Source organism: Sapajus apella, unplaced genomic scaffold, assembly GCF_009761245.1.
Source record: "Sapajus apella isolate SASKATOON/1434 unplaced genomic scaffold, GSC_monkey_1.0 scaffold46, whole genome shotgun sequence".
Classification (NCBI taxonomy): Eukaryota; Metazoa; Chordata; class Mammalia; order Primates; family Cebidae; genus Sapajus; species Sapajus apella.
The window spans coordinates 365,616-392,221 of NW_022436986.1; the positions used below are offsets into that span (position 1 = coordinate 365,616).

The window sequence follows — 26,606 nt, forward strand, 5'->3', positions numbered from 1 at the left end:
GCCTGTAATCCCAGCACTTTGGGAGGCCGAGGCGGGTGGATCACGAGATCAAGAGATCGAGACCATCCTGGTCAACATGGTGAAACCCCGTCTCTACTAAAAATACAAAAAATTAGCTGGGCATGGTGGCGCGTGCCTGTAATCCCAGCTACTCAGGAGGCTGGGGCAGGAGAATTGCCTGAACCCGGGAGGTGGAGGTTGCGGTGAGCCGAGATTGCGCCATTGCACTTCAGCCTGGGTAACAAGAGCGAAACTCTGTCTCAAAAAAAAAAAAAAAAAAAGTGATTCAGAGTACAAAAATCTGAAAAATTTGTAGTCTGGCCATGTAATAGACAAGGAAAGAGCGCTTTCAGGAGAGGAATCCAAGGGTGCTGTGGAGCAACCATTTGCAAGACAGATGACTTGCAAGAGAGCATGACTAAAAGTCATGCTAATAGTTAAGGCCATGGGAAAAGTCCCCAAAGGCACTTCAGAAAACAGCCAGCCTCTACCATCACAAGCTGAGAGGTCCAGGAGGACAGAATGGTTTTCAGATGACAGGCTCAGGGCTCTGTGCCCTGTGCTGCCGAGAATGTTCCTGTCACATTCCAGCCACTCTGGCTGCAGCCACAGCTCAAAGAACCTCAGGTACTGCTCCGGATGCTGCTCTGGAGTGCACAAGCCATAAGCCTTATCAGCTTCCACATAGTGTTAAGTCTGCAAGCACCCAGCATGCAAGAGTGATGAAGTCTTGATGGGTTCCACCTAGATTTCAAAGGATGCATCAGAAAGCCTAGGTGTCCAGGCAGAAGGCAGAAGCCTGCTGAAGGGGCAGAGCTACCACTGAGAGCCTCTACTAAGGTAATGCCTATCAGGAATGTGAGATTGCAGCCCCCATAGAGACTTGTATTAGGGCAATGCCTAGTGGAGCTGTGGAAGCAGGGCCATTGTCCTCCAGACCCTGGAATTACAGAGCCACTGGCAGTGTGCAACCTCAGCCTGGAAAAGCTGCAGGCATTCATTCAACCTAACCCATGAGAGCAGCCACATGGAATGGGCAAAGCCATGGGGGTGGGGCTGCCTGAGGCCTCTGAAGTCCATCCTTCACACCAGTGTGCCTAGGATGCAGAACATGAAGTCAAAGGAGATTGTTTTGGAACTTTAAGATTTAATGTCTGCTCTGCTGGCTTTTGGGTTTGCATAAGGTCCATTACACACACACACTCCTACATATAGTAGGTGTTTACATTGATAGATTTACACTGATAAGCTATCAGTTTACATTGCCAGGGTGAAATTCAACAGAACTGTTTTAGAGCAAAGATCTTGAGGCCCACAGGGAATTCCCTTGTGGGCAAATTGTGAGGAAGTTAAAAAAAAAAAAATGTTAAAACCTCAATCCTCAGTAAGGAAGGTAGATTACATTAGGTGAATCCATGTATGTGCTAATGGGGTTGGAAAGAACCTTACAGAGCATATTACCTGATAAACCTGAGTAGAGTGGGTTTGGGAGAATAAACTAACAGGATTATTGTGTCTTGTAGTTGGTATATGGGAGCAATTGACGTGCCCCCTTCAGAACCTTAACTGTTAATAACAATGGCTGTAACAACACAAACTAGTGACCAGAGATACAGCTCTTAGGCCAAGCCGGCCTGATGGTATGGATGCAGGAAGTGACTGACCAGTGGCAGTACTCAGCCAGACCAAGACCGAGAGGGAAGAGTCCACAGCTTTCTGGAGGCTAAGGTGTTCTGGTGGTAGGAAAGTGTGCCCCAAGCCTTCATGGATGAGTTATAGGTCTTAAGATTAGTCTCCTCGTTTGGATTCCACACTCGCTAAATAACCTCATAATAACCTGGTTTTCCACGTAACTGCCTCTAGGAAGAAAATATACTTTTCATGCTGAAACAGGTATTTCACTCTGCATGGTAAAAGTTCTACATCTTACTACAAAATAATAACTGGCTGGCTTACTTAATTAAAAAAAAAAAAGAAAGAAAGAAAAAGAAAAATCTCCCATTATTTAAGAAAGAAAGAAAGATACATGTATGCTCTGTCCAATAAGATTTTATCCCCTGGGTACAGAGCTTAGACTCTAACATTTTAGCACTGATTTCCAGATTAGCTCAACTACAAAGGAAATATTTGACCCACAGATACCTGAGAAGGGAAGGTGACTAAGGAATGGGTGTTGAGGAACTCTGCTCTTCTGCAGATATTCTGAACTGTCTTCAGGATCCAAGATCCTATCTTAGGATCCACTGAAGACTTGCACTCATGAAGTCATTTTACCATAGAGCACATCCCTACAGGGCTGCCCTAAAAATATGCCCAACATAGAAACCTAAAATTTTGCTGGTTATCAGCATCACTGAGGAATAGTATTTAGACCTGATAAAGTAGAGGAGCTGAATCTAAGAACTGAACATAAAGCCAGGCACCCAAATGGGCTACATCAACTGTTGATGAAGTGAAGAGAAAAATTTGCATACTGGCAACATGAACCAACAAGAAAACCAGTCTGTCTCTGGTAACAGTAAGAATGGGGAGGAACTGCTGGGCGCGGTGGCTCAAGCCTGTAATCCCAGCACTTTGGGAGGCTGAGGCAGGTGGATCACGAGGTCAAGAGATCAAGACCATCCTGGTCAACATGGTGAAACCCCGTCTCTACTAAAAATACAAAAAAAAAAATTAGCTGGGCATGGTGGCGCGTGCCTGTAATCCCAGCTACTCAGGAGGCTGAGGCAGGAGAATTGCCTGAACCCAGGAGGCGGAGGTTGCGGTGAGCCGAGATCACGCCATTGCAGTCCAGCCTGGGTAACAAAGTGAAACTCCGTCTCAAAAAAAAAAAAGAATGGGGAGGAGACACACATTAGAGAAATAGACAAAAATGGCAAAACTAGGTGGAAAGGACTAATAATATTAACAGTTTTCCCTAATCATTTATAATCATAGCCCTACTCTCGTAGTTTCAGCATTTGAATGTACGCCATACTCACAGTCTGATAAACCCCAATTCAAGAAATAAATCTAGTCCCAGGTTGATAGTGTTACCAGATGGGTGTGGTGGCTCATATCTCTAATCCCTATACTTTGGGAGCCTGAGGTGGGCAGATCACTTGAGGTCAGGAGTTCGAGACCAGCCTGGGCAACAGAGTAAAACCCCATCTCTACTTAAAATAAAAAAATTAGCTGGATGTGGTGGCAGGCTCCTGTAATCCCAGCTACTCAGGAGGCTGAAGCAGGAGAATTGCTGGAACTCAGGAGGCAGAGGTTGCAGTGAGCCGAGATTGCACCACTGCACTCCAGCCTGGGTGACACAATGAGACTCCATCTCAAAAATAAAAATAAAAATAAATAAATAAATATAGTGTTCCCCAGCACACATAAGAAACCAAGACAAATCATCTCAACCCAGACCTCTCAAGATTCTCAAAGTTAAAATTTAACCAAACATGAGCTCCTAATAAAGTATCAAGCATACAAAGAAGCAGAACACCATGAGCAGAGTCAAGAGAGACTACAAACTGATAAGTAAGACATACACAGACTGCAGATACTAAAATTGTTTTTAAAAAGTATACAAAGTAAATATGTTTAAAGTGTTTCAACTGAAAAGCAGAGATAAGCACTATGTAGAGCCGAAAGAAGGGACATTTAGGTCAACCTGGACCTTCAGGGTAAGTTCCCTGAGGATATGACGCTTGAGTTGGGCTAGGAGGACAATTAGGAATTAGTCAGGATATAATGTGATCAGGATATGAAGGAAAAAAAAAGAATTAGGTGGAAAAAAGTAGTGGGGCATTCCAGACCAAGAAATCAAAATCATGATAAACAAAGACATGAACATACTGAACAGCATGGGGAACTCAGGGAAAACTTCACCCATCCTCTGTTACTAGAATAATAAATGGAGAGCAAGAAAGAGCAAGAGAAGCTGAGGAAGTAGGATATCAGGAGGTAAAGGGCTTTGTATACCACATAGGAAGTATGGCCTCACTGAAGGATTTCAAGGAGGGGAGTATCATGGTCAGTTTTGTTTTAGGTAGACTGCTTTGTTAGTAGTGAGGGAAAAGGGTTTAAGATGGACAAAGCTGGAGGAACAGAGATCAGCTAGGATCAGCTACAGATCAATTACTGCACAGGTTACGGGAGAAATGATGAGGGTCTGAACTACCAGAGTGACTGTAAGGGTGGGAGGAGAGGCAGGTTTGAGAAACCCCAGCTAAAATTAGCAAAAGCTGGCGACTACTTTTGGGAAGGATGAAGGGGAAGCAGCATAGAATGGCTCCTGTGTTTCCTGCTTGGGTGACTAGGTAATACTAATTTATTTGGGGGATACAACAGGAAGAGCAGGTTGGGACAGATGATAATGCCCTAAATAATGAAAATGTTAGGTCTGAGTACTTGTGGGGAATCAAGCTTGGAGATGTTTATCAAGCAACTGGATTTATGAGATTGAAGCTCATTTGAGAAGTTAATGCTGAAATAATTAACTAGAAGAGTGGCTAAGTCACCTAAGGAGAGACAGAAGCACAGTGATAACAAGTGTGGAATTCAGGATTAGGAAATAATCTGAAATTCATGACAAGTTTTATGGGTTTTTAAAAAATGCTTAAAAGCAGAATATAAATATGTATAAATATTAAACAGGTCTTACAGAATCAAAAATTGGAAACCATCTAAAAGCAAAAAACAATAGAATGGTTAATTATTATGGTATATCCACTTCAGAAAATATCATAGTCATTAAAAATGATGTTTAGGCCAGGCTTCAGTGGCTTACACCTGTAATCCCAGCATTTTGGGAGGCAGAGGCGGGCTGATCACTTGAGCCCAGGAGTTTGAGACCAGCCTGGCCAACATGGAAAACCAAACATGGAAAAGAGCAAGACTCCATCTCAAAAAAAAAAAAAAAAAAAAAAAAATTAGCCAGGTGTGGTAGTACATGCCTATAATCCCAGCTACTCAGGAGGCTGAGGGAGGAGAATCACTTGAACCTGGGAGACAGGGAGTTTGCAGTAAGCCGAGCTCATGCCATTGCACTCCAGCCTGGTTAACAGAGCAAGACTCTATCTCAATTAAAAAAAAAAAATGTTTAGAAAGTTTACAGTGTGTAAAAAAGGTTTATAATAAATTGTTAACTGCTTTCCTACCTTTAAATAACACTACAGGCCAGGTGCAATGGCTCACACCTGTAATCCCAGCACTTTGGGAGGCTGAGGCAGGTCAGGAGTTTGAGATCAGCCTGGCCAAGATGGTGAAACTCTGTCTCTAGTAAATATACAAAAATGAGCTGGGTGCGGTGGCAGGCACCTATAATTCCAGCTACTTGGGAGGCTGAGGCAGGAGAACTGCTTGAACCCTGGAGGCGGAGGTTGCAATGAGCCTGGGCAACAGAGCCAGACTCCGTCTCAAAAAAAAAAAAAAAAAGAAAAGAAAAAACATTACATATGGTTTAAACAATATGAAAATATGAGTAACAAAGTCTGGAAATAAATATATCAAACTGCTATAGAAACAGCAAATATGGAAACTTGAGGCTGATGAGATTCTTCCTTTTCACATCTTCCAAATTCAGTATATATTATCATAATGGAGAAAACTTTAAAAGAAACAACATTTTCTACCACCTCTACTGGGACATAGCTAGAGTTCCTATGAAACACAGGACCTGACACACAGGAGCCCCTCACAAAACACAGTCATGTGGCAATACCTAGATGTGAAGGCAGCTGCCGTAAAGGCTCCTCCCTTCTAGAAGGCTGCAGCCTCTCCTGTCTGCCAGAGGCCTCACCATGGCTTGGCCTCCGAGATGCCATCCTGGGCTAGCAAAGCAGGTTCAGCTTCTGCCCCTCGGGACTCGATCTCACCTCTAGCTGCTGCCCCATGGACCTTTTCGGGGCTCCCACTCCCCATTCCCACTGGCCCACCAGGGGCACTGCGGCCTCACAGCTCCCTCATCCCTTAGGAAACAATTCCCCCAGGACCGTGGGCATTATCCTCCTGTGGACGTCGGCCCCGCAGGCAGAGTTTGAGAAACTGACCACTCACGGAGGGATGGCTCCGTGAGATCTCACTGTCCTGACCAATCCTGCCACTGCCAGGACACTGGGCCTCTCAGACACTGGTCGAGACCAGTCCAAGCCCAGGTGGCAACTGGAGTTGGGCCACTGGCCGGGCCCTTAACGCTGCATCCCTAAGGTGAGGGTGGAAGAGGAGAGAGGAGTAGCAGGAGAAGTTTCGGAAAGGCAGAGGGAAGGTTAGAGAGGCAGAACCTGTGAGTTTCGAAGGACGCTGCAGACTCCGGCTCAGGTCCCAGGAGCCCGAGAGCCTAGGAGGTGGGGCGGGTCCTGCAGCGGAAAGACCTCTTGGGCGCTCCGCCCGAATCACAGTTGTGAGCTTAAATGCCCAGCTCTCATGTCAAGGAAGCAAAGGAGCTTTCAGCCTCCTGGGCAGATACCAGGGGAAGTCGCTGCTAGGCAGCCTGGAGAAAACGCCCACTGGCGGCCCAGCCCCAGGGTAGGCTCCATCGCGGAGCAGACTGGGCGGGGCCTCTCCCAGAAACCACGCCCATAGTTTAATTCATTCACGCAGAGGGCGCTAAGTCCTAACCAGACACTAAGCGCCAGTTGCTGTGGTTAGAACAGTGAACTGGGTGACCAGGTTCCTGCCGTCTGAAAAGGCATATTTAAGCCACAAGTAACAATCTAGTGTGGAAAGCGCTGTGTGTGGGGCGTGGGGAAGCAGTGATAAGGACACTCATCCTGGCTTGGGAGAGTCAAGGGAGGTCTCTAGAAGGCACCAGCCACAGTAGCAGGACAGAAGTAGATTGGATGCAATGGTTTTTCATAATGAAAAGTTACCATCTGACGTTTTCTGGTTCCTCTGAGACCTGCTGGCTGTTGGGGGCAGAGGGGAAAAGAAGTTGAGGAGGCTGTGATCTTGGACTTCCCAGCCTCCAGAATTATGAGAAATAAATGTTTGTTGTTTAAGCCAAAAAAAAAAAAAAAAAGAAAAGAAAGAAAAAAGATTAAATGAGATAATAAATGTTAGTGTATAAATGTGTTCCACATCTCTGAGGAGCAAAAAATATCACATTATTTAATTTTTCTAAATTAAGTCTGGCTCAAAACCCCATTTACTAGGGTAAAAAGACAACCAACATCAACCATTTATTAGGGCCCACTTCCCTCTTTAGCATGTTGTACACTGACCAAAACAAACAAACAAACAAAAAACTTAGAAAAGAGCCTCTGGACCAGGCATGGTGGCTCAGGCCTATAATCCCTGCACTTCGGGAGGCTGAGGTGGGGTGATCACTTGAGTCCAGGAGTTGGAGACCAGTGTGGGCAACATAGAGAGACCCCATAAAAAGAGAAAGAAAAGAAAGAAAGAGAGAAAAAGAAAAGCAAGAAAGAAAAAAAGAAAGAAAAGAAAGAAGAGACGAGAAGAGAGAAGAGAGCCTCTGGTCTTCAGTCTGTCATGGTTGCTCCTAGGATGACCATTGTCTACACCCCTATGGTCCATTCAAAGGCAGGCAGATTCACAGCATCTCTGTCAAGTATGCACACCAGATCTCCACAATTCCCAAGATGAAGTGCTAGATGCTTAGTCCCACAGCCATTAAATCAGCGCTCCCTATCAGAAGTCATGGCCAAGTGTGGTGTCCTCACCCTTGGAATCCCAGCACTTTGGGAGGCTGAGGTGAGCCGATCACCTGAGGTCAGGAGTTCAAGACCAGCCTGGACAACATGGTGAAATGCCATCTCTAATAAAAATACAAAAATTAGCCAGGCATGGTGGCAGGCACCTGTATCCCAGATATTTGGGAGATTGAAGCAGGAGAATTGCTTGAACCCGGGAGGGGAAGGTTGCAGTGAGCTGAGATTGTCCCACTGTTCTACAACTTTATCCAGGTTCTGTGGTGGGGGAGGGAGGAATTTAATTTAGCTGCGTGGTGTTTTTTTGTTTTTGTTTTTGTTTTTTTTTGGTTTGGAAACACAAAATCCACTAACAATCCCATGAGACAGGCCAGGTGGGGTAGCACACACACAATCCCAACACTGGGAGGCAGAAGCAGGTGGGCTGCTTAAGCCCAGGAGTTTTCACAACCAGCCTGGGCAACATTGTGAAACATCGTCTCTACCAAAAAAAAAAAAAAAAAAAAGGCCGGGTGCGGTGGCTCACGCTTGTAATCCCAGCACTTTGGGAGGCTGAGGCGGATGGATCACGAGGTCAAGAGATAGAGACCATCCTGGTCAACATGGTGAAACCCCGTCTCTACTAAAAATACAAAACATTAGCTGGGCATGGTGATGCGTGCCTGTAATCCCAGCTACTCAGGAGGCCGGGCAGGAGAATTGCTTGAACCCAGGAGGCGGAGGTTGCGGTGAGCCGAGATCGCGCCATTGCACTCCAGCCTGGGTAACAAGAGCGAGACTCCGTCTCCAAAAAAAAAAAAAAAATTAGCCAGGTGTGGTGGTGTGTGTGCCTGCAGTGCCAGCTACTCTGGAGGCTGAGATGGGAGGATCACTTGAACCTGGGAGGTCAAGGCTGTAGTAAACTGAGATCATGCCACTGCATTGCAGCCTGGGTGACAAGTAAGACCCTGTCTCAAAAAACAAACAATTCCTTGAGACAAGAAATCTAGTATTCCTGGAAGAAAGTTGAGCAAAACTATCTTTTTATCCTACTAGTCATCCCATCTGGCAAAGAGTAGGAGACAGACACTGGTAAATTATCTTGCCATAAATGTAAATTAACAAGCATAGAATAAGTGTTGAGTATTACCTTCTCTGTCTCCCATCAGGACTCAATTTACCTTCTTCATCCAGTGATTGCAATTTCAAATACCATGCAGATAATAGAAATTAGTAAAAATAGACAAGTAGAAGAAAGCAAAATCATAGACATAATGATCAACAGCAACTAGCCCTTAATCTTGGCATTAAACTTTTTTTTTTTTTTTTTGGGACATGATCTCACCTGTTGCTCTGGCTGGAGTGTAGCGGCATGATCATTGCTCACTGCAGCCTTGAACTTCTGGTCTCAAGCAATCCTCTTGCCTTGGCCTTCCAAAGTGCTGGGATTATAGTTGTGAGTAATCACCATACCCAGTCTTGGCATTTACTCTAAGAACAGGGTGAGAACTGCAGTGAACTGGAGAGCACAAGTTCATTCCAGAGGGAGCAATTGCTACTTAGCTCCAAATAGCCTTTACTTTGTGGGAATATAAGTCCAGTGTTGCCAGATTTTAAGTTGGAAATATTATTATGTACAATCTACTGATTTACAATATTGGATACTCATTCAAGTTTTTTTAAAAAAAACACTGTTGGTCACAGTTAAAAAGCACTGTCTGGGCCAAATATTACATGTAAGTAGGTCATCTTTATGCCCTTCAATGGTTTCAGCTACCACATATGTGCTGCCAGATGTCAAATCTACATCCCCTCATAGACTGCTCTCCCAAGCTTCAGATCCATGTATCTGTCTCTTGCCTACCTTTACCTTGAGGTAACATCAGAACCTCAAATTCAAATGTCTAAAATGGAACCCATCACTGCCCCCAACCACCCTAACTTGGTTCCCAGGTCTTTGTTCCTTATCTCAGTGAAACTGCACCAACAAACATCTAGTTTCCCAAGTCAGAAATCTTGGAGTCACCCTCAACTTCCTCTCTACCCCAACCCATCCTATTGCTAACCAAGTCTAATCAATTTTATCTCTAGAATTCTACTTGGATCCATTATTCCCCATGCCCACTATCACTGCCATTCTTCAGACCTCACTTTAGTTTATCTTTTACTAAAGTAAGAGCTACCTAACCTCTTGTCTTTGGTGTCTTTACTCTCACTAGAATGTTATTTCCAAGACACAAACTGGATCTTGTCACTTACCTGTTTAAAACTTTCCAATGGGCCGGTTGTGTTGGCTCACGCCTATAATCCAAGCACTTTGGAGGCCGAGGTGGGCGGATTAGCTGAGGTCGGGAGTTCAAGACCAGCCTGACCAACATAGTGAAACCCCGTCTTTATTAAAAATAAATAAATATAAGTTCTTAGGAGTCGAACATGAATCGGAAAAGGAAAAAAAAGAAAAATAAATAAATAAATAAAATAAAATAAAACTTTCCAATGGTTTCACATTGAAAAGTGACAGAGTTCCAACTTCTTAGCCTAGTATTCAGGGGCTTTGTGATCTTATCTTTCCAGGTTCATCTCCTACCGCTTCCCCAACCCCCAACCAAAACTGCAGCCACACTGAAATACCTTCAATTTCCATAATGGGGCATAGTTTCTCTGCCCTAGCACATTTACACAGGCTGTTCCTACTGCCTGAATTGTCCTTCTCTCACTACCTACACTACATCCTCATTTTCTTGGTTCCTCAAACCAAGCATTAATCATCTCTTCTGGGAAGCAACCCTCACCATCAATATCCTTCTTCAGACTGGTAGGTATCTGTTCTCTGGCCCCATAATACTCTGCATATCTCTATTTTCATTATCTATTACTTCACTGATCCCCCAATGAAATGGGACCTAGTTTAGTACAGAGACTCTATCTTACTTCTGTAGTTTCAAGACTGAGCACCAGATCTATAATAGGCATTCAACAAATGTTGCATGAATAAATCAATCAGTCTAGTCCAACTCATGGTACCAATGGAGAAATCTCTCTTGGTTTCTCAAGATCATGTGACAGATCAGTGATGGAGCTAGAGAACCCAAGTCTCTTCACTTTCAGCTCAGCACACTGTCCACCAGAACAAATAAGCTTTTGATGAGGGCAGGGATTGAAGTTTGGCCCTGAAAGGAAGGGTTGACATGGAACAAACTGGTGGTTTTAGGGGCAAATGGAGGAAATGAGAACAGCAAAACATATTTATTAGTCATCCTTAACATGAATGCTTCTCAAATAGATCTCACTCAGGCAACCTAATGTCAAAGAAGACAGTTCACAGCTGGCATGAGCATAAAAAAGAGGGGACAGACCCCAACCATTAAAGACAGAATGAAACTTGTAATCAGAAATCTTAAATAGAAATACAGCATACACTATGTACCAGGTATTATTCTAAGTATGTACATTTATTCATTTAATCCTCCCAATAACCCTGTGTAGTAATATTATCATGCCAGGTACAGTGGCCCATGCCTGTAATCCCAGCTACTCAGAGGCTGAGGTGGGAGGGTCTCTTGAGCTCAGGAGGTCAAGATCAGCCTCAGCAATAAAATGAGACCCTGCTACTAAAAATAATAAGCCAGGCAAGGTGGCTTATGCCTATAATCCCACCACTTGGGAGGCCAAGGCAGGAGGATCCCCAGAGCCCAGGAGTCCAGACCAGCTGGACAATATAGGGAGATCCTGTCTCTACAAAAATTAAAAATTTAAAAATTAGCTGGGCATGGTGGCACTTGCCTGTGGTCCCAGCTACTCAGGAGGCCGAGGCAGGAGGATCACTTGAGCCCAGGAGGTTGAGGCTACAGTGAGTCGTGATGACGCCACTGTACTCCAGCCTGGGTGACAAAGTGAGACTCTGTCTTAAAATAATAATAGTAATTATATCTTTATTTTATAGATAAGAAAAATGAGGCACTGAAAAGATTAAGTAGTTTGAGTTTTCACAGGTAGGAAATGGCAGAACTAGGATTTGAATAAGGCAGTTCGGAATCCATGTCCTTAACCACAATACCTGAAGCATAATTCTGAACTGGGCAATCAAAAGGGGATCACTCACATTTCACTGTATGGAGTATGAATTGCCTGATGGAGGAAATTTTGGTTCTAAATAAAGGGAGAAGGTGGCTCAGCCTGGGCCTCTGTGGGGGATGGGAGTTCTTTGTTCTGTGATGCAATGATGACCTCAGGGTAAACTGCCACTAGGCTAAGGAAAATGGAATGGCTACTGGAGGACCTGATTGGGGCTGAGGGGGATATGGGACTTCTCAGGGGCCAACTGACCCATGTCCTAGCCTGCAGACACTGCGGCAGCAGCTGCCTTCAGAGTCCAGGAAATTTGGTGACACTATTCTTATTCTTGGTTTGGCAGATCCGGAGATGGTGGCAGCTTGGGAGGTTGCGACAGCTTCATCTCTGGTGCTCTGGGGAAATGGTGCAAGGCAAGGTGGGTGACCTCTGAGTGTACAGCTGGATGAATGACTGCTGACACCACATGTGAGGTCACTGGTATGAATGTGGGCCCAGGTGAGTGACTGTTAGCCTTAGATGTGAGGCTGGGTGAGTAACCACTGACACTAGATTTGAAGCCAGGTGACCATGGACTCTAAATGTAGGGTTATGTGAGAGAATACTGATCTCCAAATGAGGATTGGGTAATGACCATTAACACTAGATGAGGAGCTGTGTAGGTGACTGACCACACACGTGGGATTAGGTGAATAACTGTCCACTGTGGATGTGGAGCAGACTGAGTCCCTCATAACAAATCTTGTGTATCTGAAAAGGCTTCATGCCTGAGAGTATCTTTCTCTACTTCCCAGAATCTGCCACTTCTGTACCATGTGGACTTTCTTGATTGCCTTTGTAAGCAGAAATCAGAAGTGGAGGAAGAAGGGGAAGAAGAGGGGGAAGAGGGGGAAGACGAGGCATCTCTGGATCCACTGGAGCCATGTTCTCCTACCAAAGAAGCTCCCAATGAAGAGCAAGCCACTCCAGCCCCACTCCAGCCATCCTGTGGTTCTGAGGGCCTCCTCAAGACCACAAGGATACCAGAGCAAACAGTCACGCAGCCCATGAGCCCTTCCAGATCCTTCCCCATCTTCCAGATTCTGACCAACTTTCCTGTGAGGCACAAGACAGCATCAGGGAACCATGAGCAGCAGAGAAAAAGCCAGCTCTTCTGGGGTCTCCCCTCTCTGCACAGCGAGTCTTTGGAGACCATCTGCCTAAGCTCAGGTGGCCCCTCTCCTCTGAAGTTGTCTGTCTGTTCTTCTGTCTTCTTCAACAAGCTTGCCTTCCTACCTAGGTCCAACCTGTTGCTGCCCCAGTATCACTCCTCAGCCCAGTTTTCTACCCATGAAGCCCATACTATGGAAGATCTAGAAGGGATGGCCCCTGATCCGCAGTTGCTTCCACCTCCATCAACTCCTGTCTCATCACTACCCCTCCATCTGAAGCCCTTGCCTGTGGACCACAAGGGAGTTCTATTTGGTGCTGAGGTACCCACACAGTCCCCTGGAACTAGCCTCCTGGAAGTTCTCCCTGGATATGAGACTCAGTTGGAAATCAGAGGACACAAAAAGAGGCCCCAAGCTTTTGAGTCTCTGACAGAAGCCCCCTGCCAATCCCCAGCTTCTCTGTCAGAATCCAAAAAAGTTAGCCTTGAAGGAGAACTTGCTATACCTAAGGACTTCTTGGGAACCATGGGATACAAAGAGAAACCTCAGGCTTCTGAGTCTTCAATGACAGTCCCTTGCCCTCCCCTAGACTCCCTGCCAGAACTCCAGGAACAGAGTCCCCTGGAAGATCCATCCAGATATAAGCCCCAGTGGGAATGCACAGAAAACTCAGGAGACCTCTGGGCTTTTGAGCCTCCAGCCATGGACCTCAATCCAGGGCTCTCTGGAACCAGCCTTGCATGTGTCCCATCAGGATCTGAGACACCATGGAAGCGCATGCACAGTAAAGAAAATATTTGGGTCCCTGCAGACCCAGTTTCACCTCCCAGCCTTCCCTCAGCCCCTCTCCTGGTATCTCTAGTAATGGGCCTCCAGGAAGTCTTGTCTGAATCCAAAGCTTTGTGGGAGACCAGGGGGCAGAAAAAGAAGCTCTGGGCATTGGATTCCCCAGATCCTGTTCATAGCACACCTCCAACTTCCCTTATAGAACCACAAAGAATCAGTCCTGTGGAAGGCCTCACTACATCAGAAGCTACGTGGAAAGACACTGAGTATTCTACGAATTCCTGGGCTTCTAAGCCCCGATCTCTGGCCCTCAGCCTACCCCCAGCTCTTGCTCTGGAGCCACTCAGAGTTAGATCCATGAGGTTCCTGTCTAATTCTGAGGCCAGATATGGAGACATACAAAGGAGAAAGGACTCCTGGGCCTCTAAGCACCCAGCTTGCAGCTTACCCCAAGACCTGCATGGAGTCAGCCCTCTGGGAGTCTTGTCTGAATCTCAGCCTACTGTACGGGAAATGTGGCAAAAAGAAAACTGTCCTCCTGTGTCCCCAATTGGGGGACCCAGCCCATCCTCAAACTGTGTTTCAAAGTCCCACATAGGTGACCCTATCGCAGACCAAAACAACTGTAAGCCTGACAGGGGAGCAATGGAGCAAAGAAAGAACCACTGGGCCACTGAGCTCCCAGCCCCCAGCTCACTCTCTACGCCTCTACCAGAGCAACACACTGACCTTGAATTTGTGTGGAGAAATGTACAACAAAGAGAAGTTCCCCAAGGCCCCAGCCCTCCTGCAGTGGATCCCCTACAGCCAGTACCCTGGCCTCCCACCCTAGCGGAAGCTGTAAAGATTGAGCCCATCCATCCTGGTCTACCCAAGGGAGAGACATTCCCAGGGGTTAAGGCAGAGGCCCCACTCTCCCACAAAGGGACTGTCCCAGAGGTGCTCACCCACTCTGGGATCCATGCCTGGCAGTGGAGTAGAGAGCTGAAACTCAGGCTGAAGAAACTGCGGCAGAGCCCTGCCTCCAGAGCCCCAAGTCAACCATTTTGTAGTTCCCCTATTCTGAGCATCACAATTCCAAACTCCTGGGGACTCCCTTCCTGCACCCCACAGCAGATTAATCCCCCCAATCTATGCCCCTGCTCTTCAAGTTGTCATCCTCAAAAAGTTCAGGGCACAGTATCTCAGCCTGTCTATTCCTCCCACAGTCATTACTCCCAATCCTCTTCCCAGCTTCAGCCACGGAAGTCTGGCAGGGCAGAACAAGGGTCTCAGAGAGGAAAGAAAATGAAAGGGAAGATGGTGGGCCAGATCCCATCCCAAGGACCATGTGTACACATGGAGGCTGGTGTGAACTATCCATCTCCAGGCCCAGAACCCTCAAACTCTAAGGTTCTGGTCTCAGGCAAGAGGAAGGACAAGGCTTCAGCCTTATCCTCAGCCAAAAAGAGAGAGCACCCTAGAAAACCCAAAGTGGGAGACCACAGAGGAGACAGTCCAAGGTTGGGGTTATCCACAGTCACAGGGAACCACCACCCTGCCCAGGCCAGTAGCCTAGTAGAGGCCCCTGTAAGCACATTTTCCCAAAGGTCTCAGCACAGGGGCAAGAGCTCTCAACATACTGCTCTTCCCCAGCAGCTTCTCCCCAAAGCTTCACGTCCCCAGGATCAGCCAGAGGCAGGGCTGAGAGCAAGTGACATCCCGACTCCTCACCACTGTAAGCACTGTCCTTGGGCCCGCATGGAGAAGCATCTCTCCTCCCCTACCCTCAAGGTTTCCCTTACCAGGGGTTTCCAAAAGGTGTTAGCCAAATGCCTGGGTAACTGTCGACTCCTACCCCCAAATCTAGTCAGTAGAGAAAAGGCTGGTAATACTAGCACTTGATATGCCAAGACCTGCAGCCAAACCAGGGGGAGGGTGGGGATGTGAAGACAAAAAATGGAAATCCTAATAAACTAGCTGAATTAGACAACTCCTGTTCATGTCTTCTTTGGAATCTAGAGTACTGAAAATGTCAATTTGCAATTCTGCTGTAGCCATATCCCCTCAGGTTCAAGTCCCAGAAACGGAGCGCTCAGAATTCTTCAGGCTTAACTCTCTTTTATGGATGTTCACAAATGATCACATCTGGAGTCCACACAGCCCTACTCTACAGGGTGAGGCTACAGGGCCAGGTGAGCATAGCCCAAAGCTGCCCTTGAGAGGGAACAACTTAATAGCATGTCGACAACAACAAAAAAAACATCCATTCACACAAGCACAGGTAGTCTGAGTCTTGGCAACTGTGCTTGGTACTGGGTATTGTTCTCGTCTTCATTCACTTGACCCACAAGTTCACCACATATCTTTTCTGACTGTTTCTTCTCAGCCCTCTGCTCTCTTTTCTCCCTGGGTCTCTCCATCCCCAAGACCATGAAAACAAGTGACTTTTCATATGTCTAGTAACCATATGGATTTCTGTAATCACCTGGTCGTATCCTCTACCCATTTTCTAATGTATTATTTGTTAGATATTGTATTAGTTAATGTATTGTAGTTTTCTATTGCTGCTGTAACAAATTACCACAAAACAAATTTTTGTCAGAAGTCTGATATGGAGCCTGGGTGCAGTGGCTCACACCTGTAATCCCAACACTTTGGGAGGCTGAGGTTGGCTGATAGCTTGAGCCCAGGAGTTTGGGACCAGCCTGGACAACACGGCAAAACCCTGCCTGTACAAAAAAAAAAAAAAAAAAAATACAAAAATACAAAAATTAGCTGGGCATGGTGATCCATGCCTATGGTCCCAGCTACTCAGGAGGGTGAGTGGGAGGATCACCTGAACCAGAGAGGTCAAGGCTGCAGTGAGCCAGGACTGAACCAGTGCATTCTAGCCTGGGCAACAGAGACCCTGCCTCTTCCCGCACAAAAAAGTCTTGACACATATCTCACAGGGCTAAAAATCAAAGGGTTGGCAGGGCTGCATCATTTTCTCTAGGCTCTGGGTAGGACTCACTCCTTGCCTTTCCCAGTTTCTAGAGGTTGCCCACATTTCTTGGCTACTGACCCCCTTCTATCTTTAAAGCTAGCAAAGGCAAGTCAAGTTCTTCTCACATCGTCTCACTCTGACCTCTTCTGCTTCCCTCTTCCACTTTTAAGGATCCTTATTATCGCACTGAGCACAGCTGAATAATCCAGGACACTCTTCCAATTTCAAGTCAGTTGATGGCCAGGTGCAGTGGCTCATGCCTGTAACAGTCCCAGTACTTCAGGAGGCCAAGGCAGTTGGATTGTTTGAGGCCAGGAGTTCAAGACCAGTCTGGCCAACATGGCAAAACCCCATCTCTACTAAAAATACAAAAATTAGCCAGGCATGGTGGTGTGTGCCTGTAATCCCAGCTACTCTGGAGGCTGAGGCAGGAGAATCACTTGAACGCAGTAGGAGGTGGTTGCCAAGATCATGCTACTGCATTGGAGATAGAGCAAGACCTTGTCTCTAAATAAATAAATAAAGTCAGTTAATTAGCAACCTTAATTCCATCTGCAACCTTAATGCCCCTTTTGCATGTGAAACAATATATACATAGGTTCCAAGAATTACGATGTGGGCATCCTGGGGGGCCATAATCCTGCCTACAGAGATAGTAATCCAACCGGTTATCTATGTCGCAAATATTTTCTTCCCATCTGTAGCTTATTGTCTAATTTTACGGTGACTTCAACTGTATCAAAGTTAAATTTTTTATGTATTTAAATCTACCAACATTTTACTTCATGACTTCTAAAACATTTTCTCTTGGCACATTGATACTTTTATATATTTGTGTTTTAAATTACCAATTTTTATGGTATGAGGTGATAATCTAACCTTCCCCAAAATGATGTCCAATGTGCCAATACCATTTTTTAAAAAATAGAATGTCTTGAGCCCATTCCATTAAATATACCATATTACAAAAACAAGAGTCATTTCTAAGCATCTTGAGGCTTCAGGTCCCCATATCAACAGCATACCAGACATCATCTCATATTCAACTTGTCCAAAAATGTATTTTCCCTTTAGCCTTTTCCTCCAACATGCCCATTCCTATGAAAAGGCATGGTATCCACCTAAATACTTAAGCTTTGACTCCTCCCTCTTCTCTGATCTAATACATCAAACTGTTGGGTGGGCTTGGTGGCTCATGCCTGTAATCCCAGCACTTTGGGAGGCTGCGGCAGGAGGATCATTTGAGATCAGCAGTTCGATACCAGCCTGGTCCACATGCGGATACCCTGTCTCTACTAAAAATACAAAAATTAGCCAGGTGCGGTGGTATGCACCTATAATCCCAGCTACTCAGGAGGCTGAGGGAGAAGAATTGCTTGAGCTGAGATCATGCTATTGCACTCCAGCCTGGGCAATAGGGCAGGACTCCATCTCAACAACAGCAACAAAAATCTTGTCAATTATAGCTATGAAGTTGTATTTCAAATTCACCTTTACCTCTCCATTTCCACCATCACTATTTTCTTAGTCATCATTTCTCACTAAATTGGTTGCTCTATTCCTTCTAATCCATGCTGCACATGGCTATAATTCTCTGGAGATCAACTGGCCCAATCTCTTCAACAAGTGTCATACAAGTTTGAGGAAAAGGCTAGGAGTTGTGGTACATGCTTATAACCCTGGCTACTTGGGAGGCTGAGGCTCTGGAGAATCCCTTGAGCCCAAGACATAGTGTGCTATGCTGATAGGGTGCCAACTGATGCTAAGTTTGGCATCAATACGGTGACATTCCAGGAGCGGGGGACCACTAGTGCCTAAGGAGGGGTGAACTGGCCCAGGTAGGAAACAGAGCAGATAAAATTCCTGCACAGATCAGTAGTGGTATAGCAACTGTAAATAGCCACTGCACTCTAGCCTGAGCAACAGAGCGAGATCCTCTTATTTTAAAAAGTTTGAATAAAGGAAGCTAACAGATGCCAACTTGTTGGATATTGGTTTGGTCCAAATAGCTGTGAATGACATTTAGGTCACTTGGGAAAAACTCCGAATATGGTGTGAGTATCTAGATTGGTTCCTGACCTCTAAAATTTTGTTTTTAGAGACAGGGTCATGCTCTGCCACCCAGGCTGGAGTGCAGTGGTATGGTCACAGCTCACTGCAGCCTCTAACTCCTGGGCTTAAATGATCTTCCTGCCTCAGCCTCTTGAGTAGCTGGGACTACAGCTGTGCCCCACCATGCCCAGCTAACATTTTTAAATTTTATTTTTTGTAGAAATGAAGTCTCACTCTGTTGCCTGGGCTGGTCTTAAATTCCTGGCCTCAAGCAATCCTCCTGCCTCAACCTCCCAAAATGCTGGGATATAGGCATGAGCCACCACCACCATGCTCAACCAAGAACATTTATGTAAAGAGAAAGGTAGAGATACTGACCAAAACCAAAAAGTTATAATGCAGTAGGATCTCAACTTGGGTTTAAAAACACCATATGTAGCCGGGTGCGGTGGCTCACGCCTATAATCCCAGCACTTTGGGAGGCTGAGGTGGGCGGATCACCTAAGGTCAGGAGTTCGAGACCAGCCTGACCAATATGGTGAAACCCCATCTTAAAAAAAAAGAAAAAAAATACCATATGTACAGACACACACACAAAAGATCCAGAAACATATGCACTAAAGTTATTAAAATAGTGACCTCTAGTTATTAGAAGTATTTTTTAAATTTTGCTTATATTTTTCTCAATTTATTATTTTGAGACAGGGTCTCATTCTATTCTGTCACCCAGGCTAGAGAGCAGTGGCAAGATCACTGTTAATCGTGGCCTCTATCTCCTGAGCTCAAGTGATCTTCCCACCTCAGCCTACCGAGTAGCTAGGACTACTGGCACACACCACCACATGCAGCTAATCTTTTTATTTTTTGCAGAGATGGGGTCATACCATGTTGCCCAGTCTGATCTTGAACTCCTGAGCTAAAGCATCTGCTCGCCTTGGCCTCCCAAAGTGCTGGGATAACCAGTGTGACCCGCTGCGCCCTGGCCTATTTTTCCAAATTTCTACAATGCACATTACTGCTTCTATAAAAATAAGTTATTTAATGTGAATCGTCTATGCATAACAACGTGCATGTGATCGACAATACTGTACTGTACACTTGGAAACTGCTGGATAAATTATTTGTATTTTTTTCTTTTTTGCCACAAGAAACAAAGTGAATTGTTTAACACTGAAATCTGTCACCTCCTTGCCTGAATTCTCCAGAAGACCATACCTGTAGGAAAGTTCAGTCCTGGCATTTGAGGGTCTTCACTACATGGTTTCCGATTTCTCCAAATTCACCCCAGGACTCTCTTGCTAGTCTAACTTTAAGCTTTATAAGCAAGAGCTGTATTTTCTGACCTGTGCCTCAAACTGTTCTCCTTTCTCCATGTCAAGTTTCCCACCTTCCTTTAAGGCCTAGAAACTATTTTATATGGTTTTGCCTTCCTTGAAGCCCCATTAACACTGTGTGCCTTGTTGATAGTTCCGGTTTCCTGATAGTAAGGCTTTAAAGTGAGGTTCTCTGAGGTCAAGCCCAAATTCTCAGTCCAGTGCTCTTTCCACTCTATCGTATCCCCTCTAGTCTGTATAGTTGGTAGAGAATAACCAGTTAGAAGGTACATGCTACTTCCTTGATTCCTCTCACTAGTGTCACTGTTCAGTTCCAAAGCTTTATTTAGTCCAAATCTGTCAATAGGGTCTGAGTCCAAAACTCACCACCTGCTGGCCAAGGGTGGAACTAAAAGTACTTTCCCTCTCCCACTACTATTGGGAGAGGGAAATCTCAAAAGACAATACAATTCTGAATTTCCATTTGACATGGGAACATGAGTCCATGCTTCTCTGAGTAGCTTTATAAAAAAAAAAATCCAATTCCTATATGAAGTATTTTAAAGCTCTTGGTAGGTTGTAGGGCTGAGCAAGGGTTAACAAACCACTTGACACTTGACACAGTTCAGCTGAAATGGAAGACCTGTATCCTTCATGGGCATTATGTGTCCACTGGACATTCGGGAGACTTTGTAAAATCAGTACATTAGATATAAATAAATTTTAAGATATTAGGTATATTGTTCCATCTTTGTTTTTGCCTCTATAGCATACTGCTGGTCCTCTATTTGATACCATATTCTTGGTCAGAAATCCAACCTCTAATCGCAGTGTTTACCCTATATAAAGTGATTAGCTACAATAAGATCACATTTCAATTTCTTTCTAGGAATAATGTGAGGGAAAAATGGACTGCCTATACAATTTGCCTCTTGGTTTAAGTAAGCAGACTTCTGCAGTTGAGAAAAAAGCATTTTTCAATCTTTTTTATTTTTTTCTTTTTCTGAGATGGAGGGTCCCTCTGTCACGAGGCTGAAGTGCAGTAGTGCAATCTTGGCTCACTGCAACCTCCGCCTCCCGGGTTCAAGTGATTCTCCTGCCTCAGCCTCCTAAATAGCTGGGACTACAGGGGCATGCCACCACACCCAGCTAATTTTTGTATTTTTAGTAGAGATGGAGTTTCCCCATGTTGGCCAGGATGGTCTCGATCTCTTGACATCATGATCCACCCACCTCGGACTCCCAAAGTGCTGGAATTACAGCTGTGAGTCACTGCACCCAGCCACATTTTTCAGTCATTTTATCAGATTAAGAAACGTGAGGCCCCAAAAGAGCTAAGCACCTTATTCACAGCTACACTGTGGTAAATGGCAACCCACATGTAGAAGAATGAAACTGGATCCTCACCTCTCACCTTATACAAAAATCAACTCGAAGCTTGGTGCAGCAGCTCACACCTGAAATCCCAGCACTTTGGGAGGCCAAGGTGGGTAGATCACCTGAGGTCAGGAGTTTGAGACCAGCCTGGTCAACATGGGTGAAACCCCGTCTCTACTAAAAATATGAAAATTAGCCAGGCATGGTGGTGCACGCCTGCAATCCTGCTACTTGGGAGGCAGAAGCAGGAGAATCACTTGAACCAGGAGGCAGAGGTTGTACTACACCAAGATCAGGTACTCCCAGGCTGAGCGACAGAGGGAGATCCCGCTTCAAAAAAAAAAAAAAAAAAAATCAACTCCAGATGGTTCAAAGACTTATGTCTAAAACCTGAAACCATAAAAATTCTAGAACACCAGAAAAACCCTTCTAGATATTGGCTTAGGCAAAGACTCCATGACCCAAGAACCCAAAAGTAAATGCAACAAAAACAAAGATAAATTGATGGGACTTAATTAAAAACCTTCTTCACCACAAAAGAAACAATCAGCAGAGTAAAAAGACAACCCATGGAGTGGGAGAAAATCTTTGCAACCTATACACCTGACAAAGGACTAATTCCAGAATCTATAAGGAACTCAAACAAATCAACAAGAAAAAAACCAAACAATCCCATCAAAAAATGCTCTAAGGACATAAATAGACGACAATTCTCAAAAGAAGATATACAAATGGCCGACAGACATATTAAAAAATGCTCAACATTACTAAAATCAGGGAAATGCAAATCAAACCCACGATGGGATTCCACCTTACTCCTGTAAGAACGGCCATAACCAAAATATCAACAAACAGATGTTGGCATGGATGTGGTGAAAAGGGAACACTTTTTACACTGCTGGTGGGAATGTAAACTAGTACAACCACTATGGAAAACAGTGTGGAGATTCCTTAAAGAACTAAAAGTAGATCTGCCATTTGATCCAGCAATTCCACTACTGAGTAGATACCCAGAGGAAAAGAAGTCATTATACAAAAAAGATACTTGCAAATGCACGTTTATAGCAGCAAAATTTGCAATTGCAAAAATAATGGAACCAGCCCAAATGCCCATCAATGAGTGAATACAGAAATTGAATTGTGGTATACCTGAGGTCAGGAGTTCGAGACCAGCCTGGCCAACATGGTGAAACCTCATCTCTACTAAAAATACAAAAATTAGCTGGGCGTGGTAGTGCATGCCTGTAATCCCAGCTACACGGGAGGCTGAGGCAGGAGAATCACTTGAACTCAGGAGTCAGAGATTGCGGTGAGCCAAGATTGCGCCACTGCACCCCAACGTGGGTGACAGAGGGAGACTCTGTCTCAAAAAAAGAAAGAAAAGAAAGAAATTGTAGTATGTATGTATCAGGGAATACTACTCAGCCATAAGAAGGAACGAAATGGCGTTTGCAGCAATATGGATGGAATTGGAGACCATTATTCTAAGTGAAGTAAATCAGGAATGGAAAACCAAACATCTTGCATTCTCACTCATAAGTGGGAGCTAAGCTATGAAAAATGCAAAGGCATAAGAATGATAAAATGGACTTTGGGGACTCAGGGAAGGGGCGGGGGGAGGGTGAGGCATAAACACTGGGTACAATGTACACTGCTCCAGTCACAGCTTAGAAATCACCGCTAAAGAAATTATTCATGTAACCAACTACCAACTGTTCCCCAAAAACCTATTGAAATAACAAGTAAGTGCAAAAATACCCGTTTCACAGCATAAGTTCCAGGAACGCTCCAGTTTAATCAACCAATGTTAAGTATCATGCATCCTTCAAGATTATCTATGTAGACCAAAAGGGAGCCTGGTCTTGCCTAGTATGAATTCTAGGATGACCAATACCAGTGTTGATCATAATCCTGAAGGACACAATCCCAAACACCATAATCCCAAATGCTGAAGTCCTAAAAGATCAAAATCCAAAATAAAATTTCAAATTCGGGGGAAAGGGTTAGTATGTTTCTGGTTGTACACAAGACAGTTACATCATGTTATGCAGAACTATTACCTTATTACGTATGGTTTAAAGAGACACATAAGGGTGCCAAGTTAACAAGGGGCAGAATTGTGGACTTAAATTTTAGGTGTCAATTTTACTGGATTAAGGAATATCTAGAAACCTGGTAAAGCATTATCTGGGGCATGTCTGTGAGGTTGTTTCCAGAGATTAGTGTGAGTGTGAGTGGACTGAGTGGCAAAGATCTGCCTTCAATGTTGGTGGGCACCATCCAATAGGAGGGGCCCCAGAGAGAACAAATACAGAAGGCAAATTGGTCTCTAAGGGACAGGACAGATTTTTCTTCTGGTACCTTGAACATCAAAAATTTGACTCCAGCCAGGTACGGTGGCTCATGCCTGTAATCCTAGTACTTTGGGAGGCCAAAGTGGGCGGGTCATTTGAGGTCAGGAGTTCGAGCCCAGCTTGACTACATAGTGAAACGCCCATCTCTACTAAAATACAAAAATTAGCCGGGCATGGTGGAGGGCGCCTGTAATCCCAGTTACTCGGGAGGCTGAGGCAGGAGAACCACTTGAACCCAGGAGGTGGAGGCTGCAGTGAGCCAAGATCACACCACTGCATTCCGGTCTGGGCTACAGACTCCATCTCAAAAAAAAAACAAAAAAAAAACTGACTCCATGACCACAATGTTGACTGTAAGCATTGCATGCGTGCATAAAAATGTTAAATTTTATCCTTCACAAATGCACATAATACAAAAAACAGACATCTCTTCCTCAATAAATGAAGAGACATCTATTTTTTGTACATGTGCATTTGTGAAGGATAAAATTTCTGAAGACCTTGGCTCTCTGGGAGACTAAATATGCAGTGGTAACACAACGGTTTTTGAACCATCTCATCAAGACTTAAGTTTTCTGTCACAGATGACTGCAGTCATAAAACTAGGTGCCCACAATTACCCAGCACAGTAACAAGCATATATACATTTCACTCTTTATAAATGTTTCATCTGCTCATCACTGTTATATCTGTACAACTGTCATTGGTATACCTAACTCACAAAAATGCTATTATTCCCTATTTTATTGTGTAAAGTGGCCTATGAAATGTTCTGTCATGTTTTTTCTCAAATAAATATGCTTTCAAAAATGTAAATAAAATTTCAAAGAATGTTTAATATTTCTTCCAGAATTGTACTTTGGGATTTTGACCTTTTAGGATTGTGCTTTTCAGAATTTTAGACTTTAGGGATTTTGGTATTTGGAGATTACAGCATTTTATTCAAGATTATTGTGTTCAGGACTGTCTTTTGAGATTATGACCAAACCCAATCAACACACATTTAGGGATTTATTTTCTCTGCACTACTGTCTGTCTGGGTGAGGCATCATTGTACTGACCCTAGAAGCATTAAGTGATTACTGTTGAAGAGGATAGTCTATTTTCTGTTTGGAAAAAAAAAATTCAATACTCAAATTTTATATTAACAAAAAGCTATTTTTTTTTTTTATCATACAAATTACATAAAATAAAACTGGACACAACTCTAAGTGATCACCAACCAGGAGATGAATGTTCGGGATTTTTAGATGCATTAAAAAGGAGTATAGAGAATATCCACCTGCAAACGGATACTCTTTTGCAACCCTAGGATTTTCAAACGGCACCTCAACACAGTCCTTGGTCAGGATACGGGATTCTGCAGGCCTAGCCTTAGCATCCACATCAAATGGGCAGAGGGATGCCACATTCTCCACATTTGGGGCTCCATCACGCTGTTCCCTTTCCACCAGTCCTATTCAGTGATACTGCAGACACAGGATGAGGCAACAGGAGACATCATACTGATGTTGATCAGGAGAGGAAGGTGCAATCTTAACTTCCAGGATTTCACATTTGAAAGAATGCCTTGGCAGTGGTGGGTAGCCGAAGGCCCTTCCCAGGAAAAGAATCAGGCACAGGGCCCAGTACTCAGGCTCCATTTTGACCCAACGTTTATTGTCCTTTTACAACAAGTCATTTTTTTTTTTGGTTTAGAAACTGCTTGTGATTAGTTTTCCAACATTAACTCAAAAGCATGTAAAATAAAATCAACCTACTCTATAAACACCCAGCAACTGTGGCCCCTACCCGCCTACCCAGGTTGGATAGGGGGAAGGGAGGATTCGGGCAGCATTGAGTCAAGTGCAGATGCTATACTGTGGCAGGTGGCAGTAGCGTCACACCCCACACAGGTCCCCTGCACTGCCCCAAACTACAAGAGAAATGGCATAGGCCCAAGGCCCAATTCCCTGTTGGTAATTCACTCTCCGCCTACCAAATGAAAATCGCTTTTATTTTATCACTTTTGTTTTGTATTTTTGCAACAGAAACCCCCTGTCCAGAGTCAGACTGTAGCTGAACTGTTCGTACTGAAGAATGGAGCAGGCTGTGGGCACACCCCTGGTCCCTCTCCTGGGCAAGCGGCCCCCACCCCCAGGGAACAAGGTCCAGGCAGGCCAGCTCACTGCACGCTGGCCACCAGCACTTAGCCATACAGGTCATCGTCATTGTCTTCCGTGTATACACTGCCACCTGTGCCGCCTCCACTGCCCTGACTGGGGCCAGCTCCACCCTGGTTCCCTGAAGGGAATCTGTGTGTACAAGAGCAAAGCCAAAAAAGAGGGTTAGGAGAGGGCCTATTTAAGACTTCCACAACTACCCCTCTAGCTTCCTTAGGACTCCCATCCCCTTTTTGGTATAGGTCCCCAAATTAACTTAAGCACTGTCTAATGCTCCCAACCAAGTTACCTGAAGCTGCCAAAGCCCCGACTCTGCTGGAGGGTCTGGGCGAACATCTCATACTTCCGAATGTCATTGTCACTGACAGAACGGCGCGCAAAGCGCATGGCTTCTTCAAAGTGATCTCGACGGATCTCAGGCACTGGATCATCCTCTTCTACCTCCTATAATTGGTAAACAGAGATCACTAGGGCTAGTTAAAGCCCAGCCTGGATTTCATCCCTGGCCTCCCATTACTGTTTATTTGTCTCCTTGCCCTTCCAATTCAACCTGAGGTAAGATGCTAGGCCAAGTGCTAGGCCATGCTTCCTAAAATTGAGTCATTACTCTGCTTAAAAACTTGGCAATGTAAGGGAAAACTGTAGGGATAGAAATCACATCAGTGATGGGGCTTAAGGAAGGGAGATGTTGCCTGAAGTAGCTAAGGAAACTTCCTGGGATAAAAAAAAATTTTTTTTTTTTTTTTT

The 26,606-nt window shown here is 44.7% G+C and overlaps 1 protein-coding gene and 2 long non-coding RNA genes across 4 annotated transcripts in view; 1 reads left to right on the forward strand and 2 right to left on the reverse strand.

Annotated features, from left to right (window-relative positions):
- Positions 1 to 11,190, reverse strand: part of LOC116524633 — a 23,128-nt gene extending 11,938 nt beyond the window's left edge. The window contains exon 1 of one of the 2 annotated variants that reach the window (XR_004257421.1): positions 8,971 to 11,190. This is a non-coding gene — a long non-coding RNA (uncharacterized LOC116524633). The remainder of the gene's footprint in view (positions 1 to 8,970) is intronic. The other variant, XR_004257420.1, reaches the window with a different exon arrangement.
- Positions 11,191 to 11,436: 246 nt separating this feature from the next.
- CUNH9orf131 (chromosome unknown C9orf131 homolog) lies at positions 11,437 to 15,609 on the forward strand. The gene is made up of 2 exons (XM_032239928.1): positions 11,437 to 12,114; positions 12,491 to 15,609. Exons 1-2 carry the CDS (start codon positions 11,884 to 11,886, stop codon positions 15,515 to 15,517), a joined length of 3,258 nt encoding a protein of 1,085 aa, XP_032095819.1. The 5' UTR covers positions 11,437 to 11,883; the 3' UTR covers positions 15,518 to 15,609.
- A 9,720-nt stretch (positions 15,610 to 25,329) lies between these two features.
- LOC116524634 lies at positions 25,330 to 26,322 on the reverse strand. The gene is made up of 2 exons (XR_004257422.1): positions 26,149 to 26,322; positions 25,330 to 25,991 (listed from the first exon to the last, which is right to left on the reverse strand). It is a non-coding gene; the product is annotated as an uncharacterized LOC116524634 (long non-coding RNA).
- Between the last annotated feature and the right edge of the window lie 284 nt (positions 26,323 to 26,606).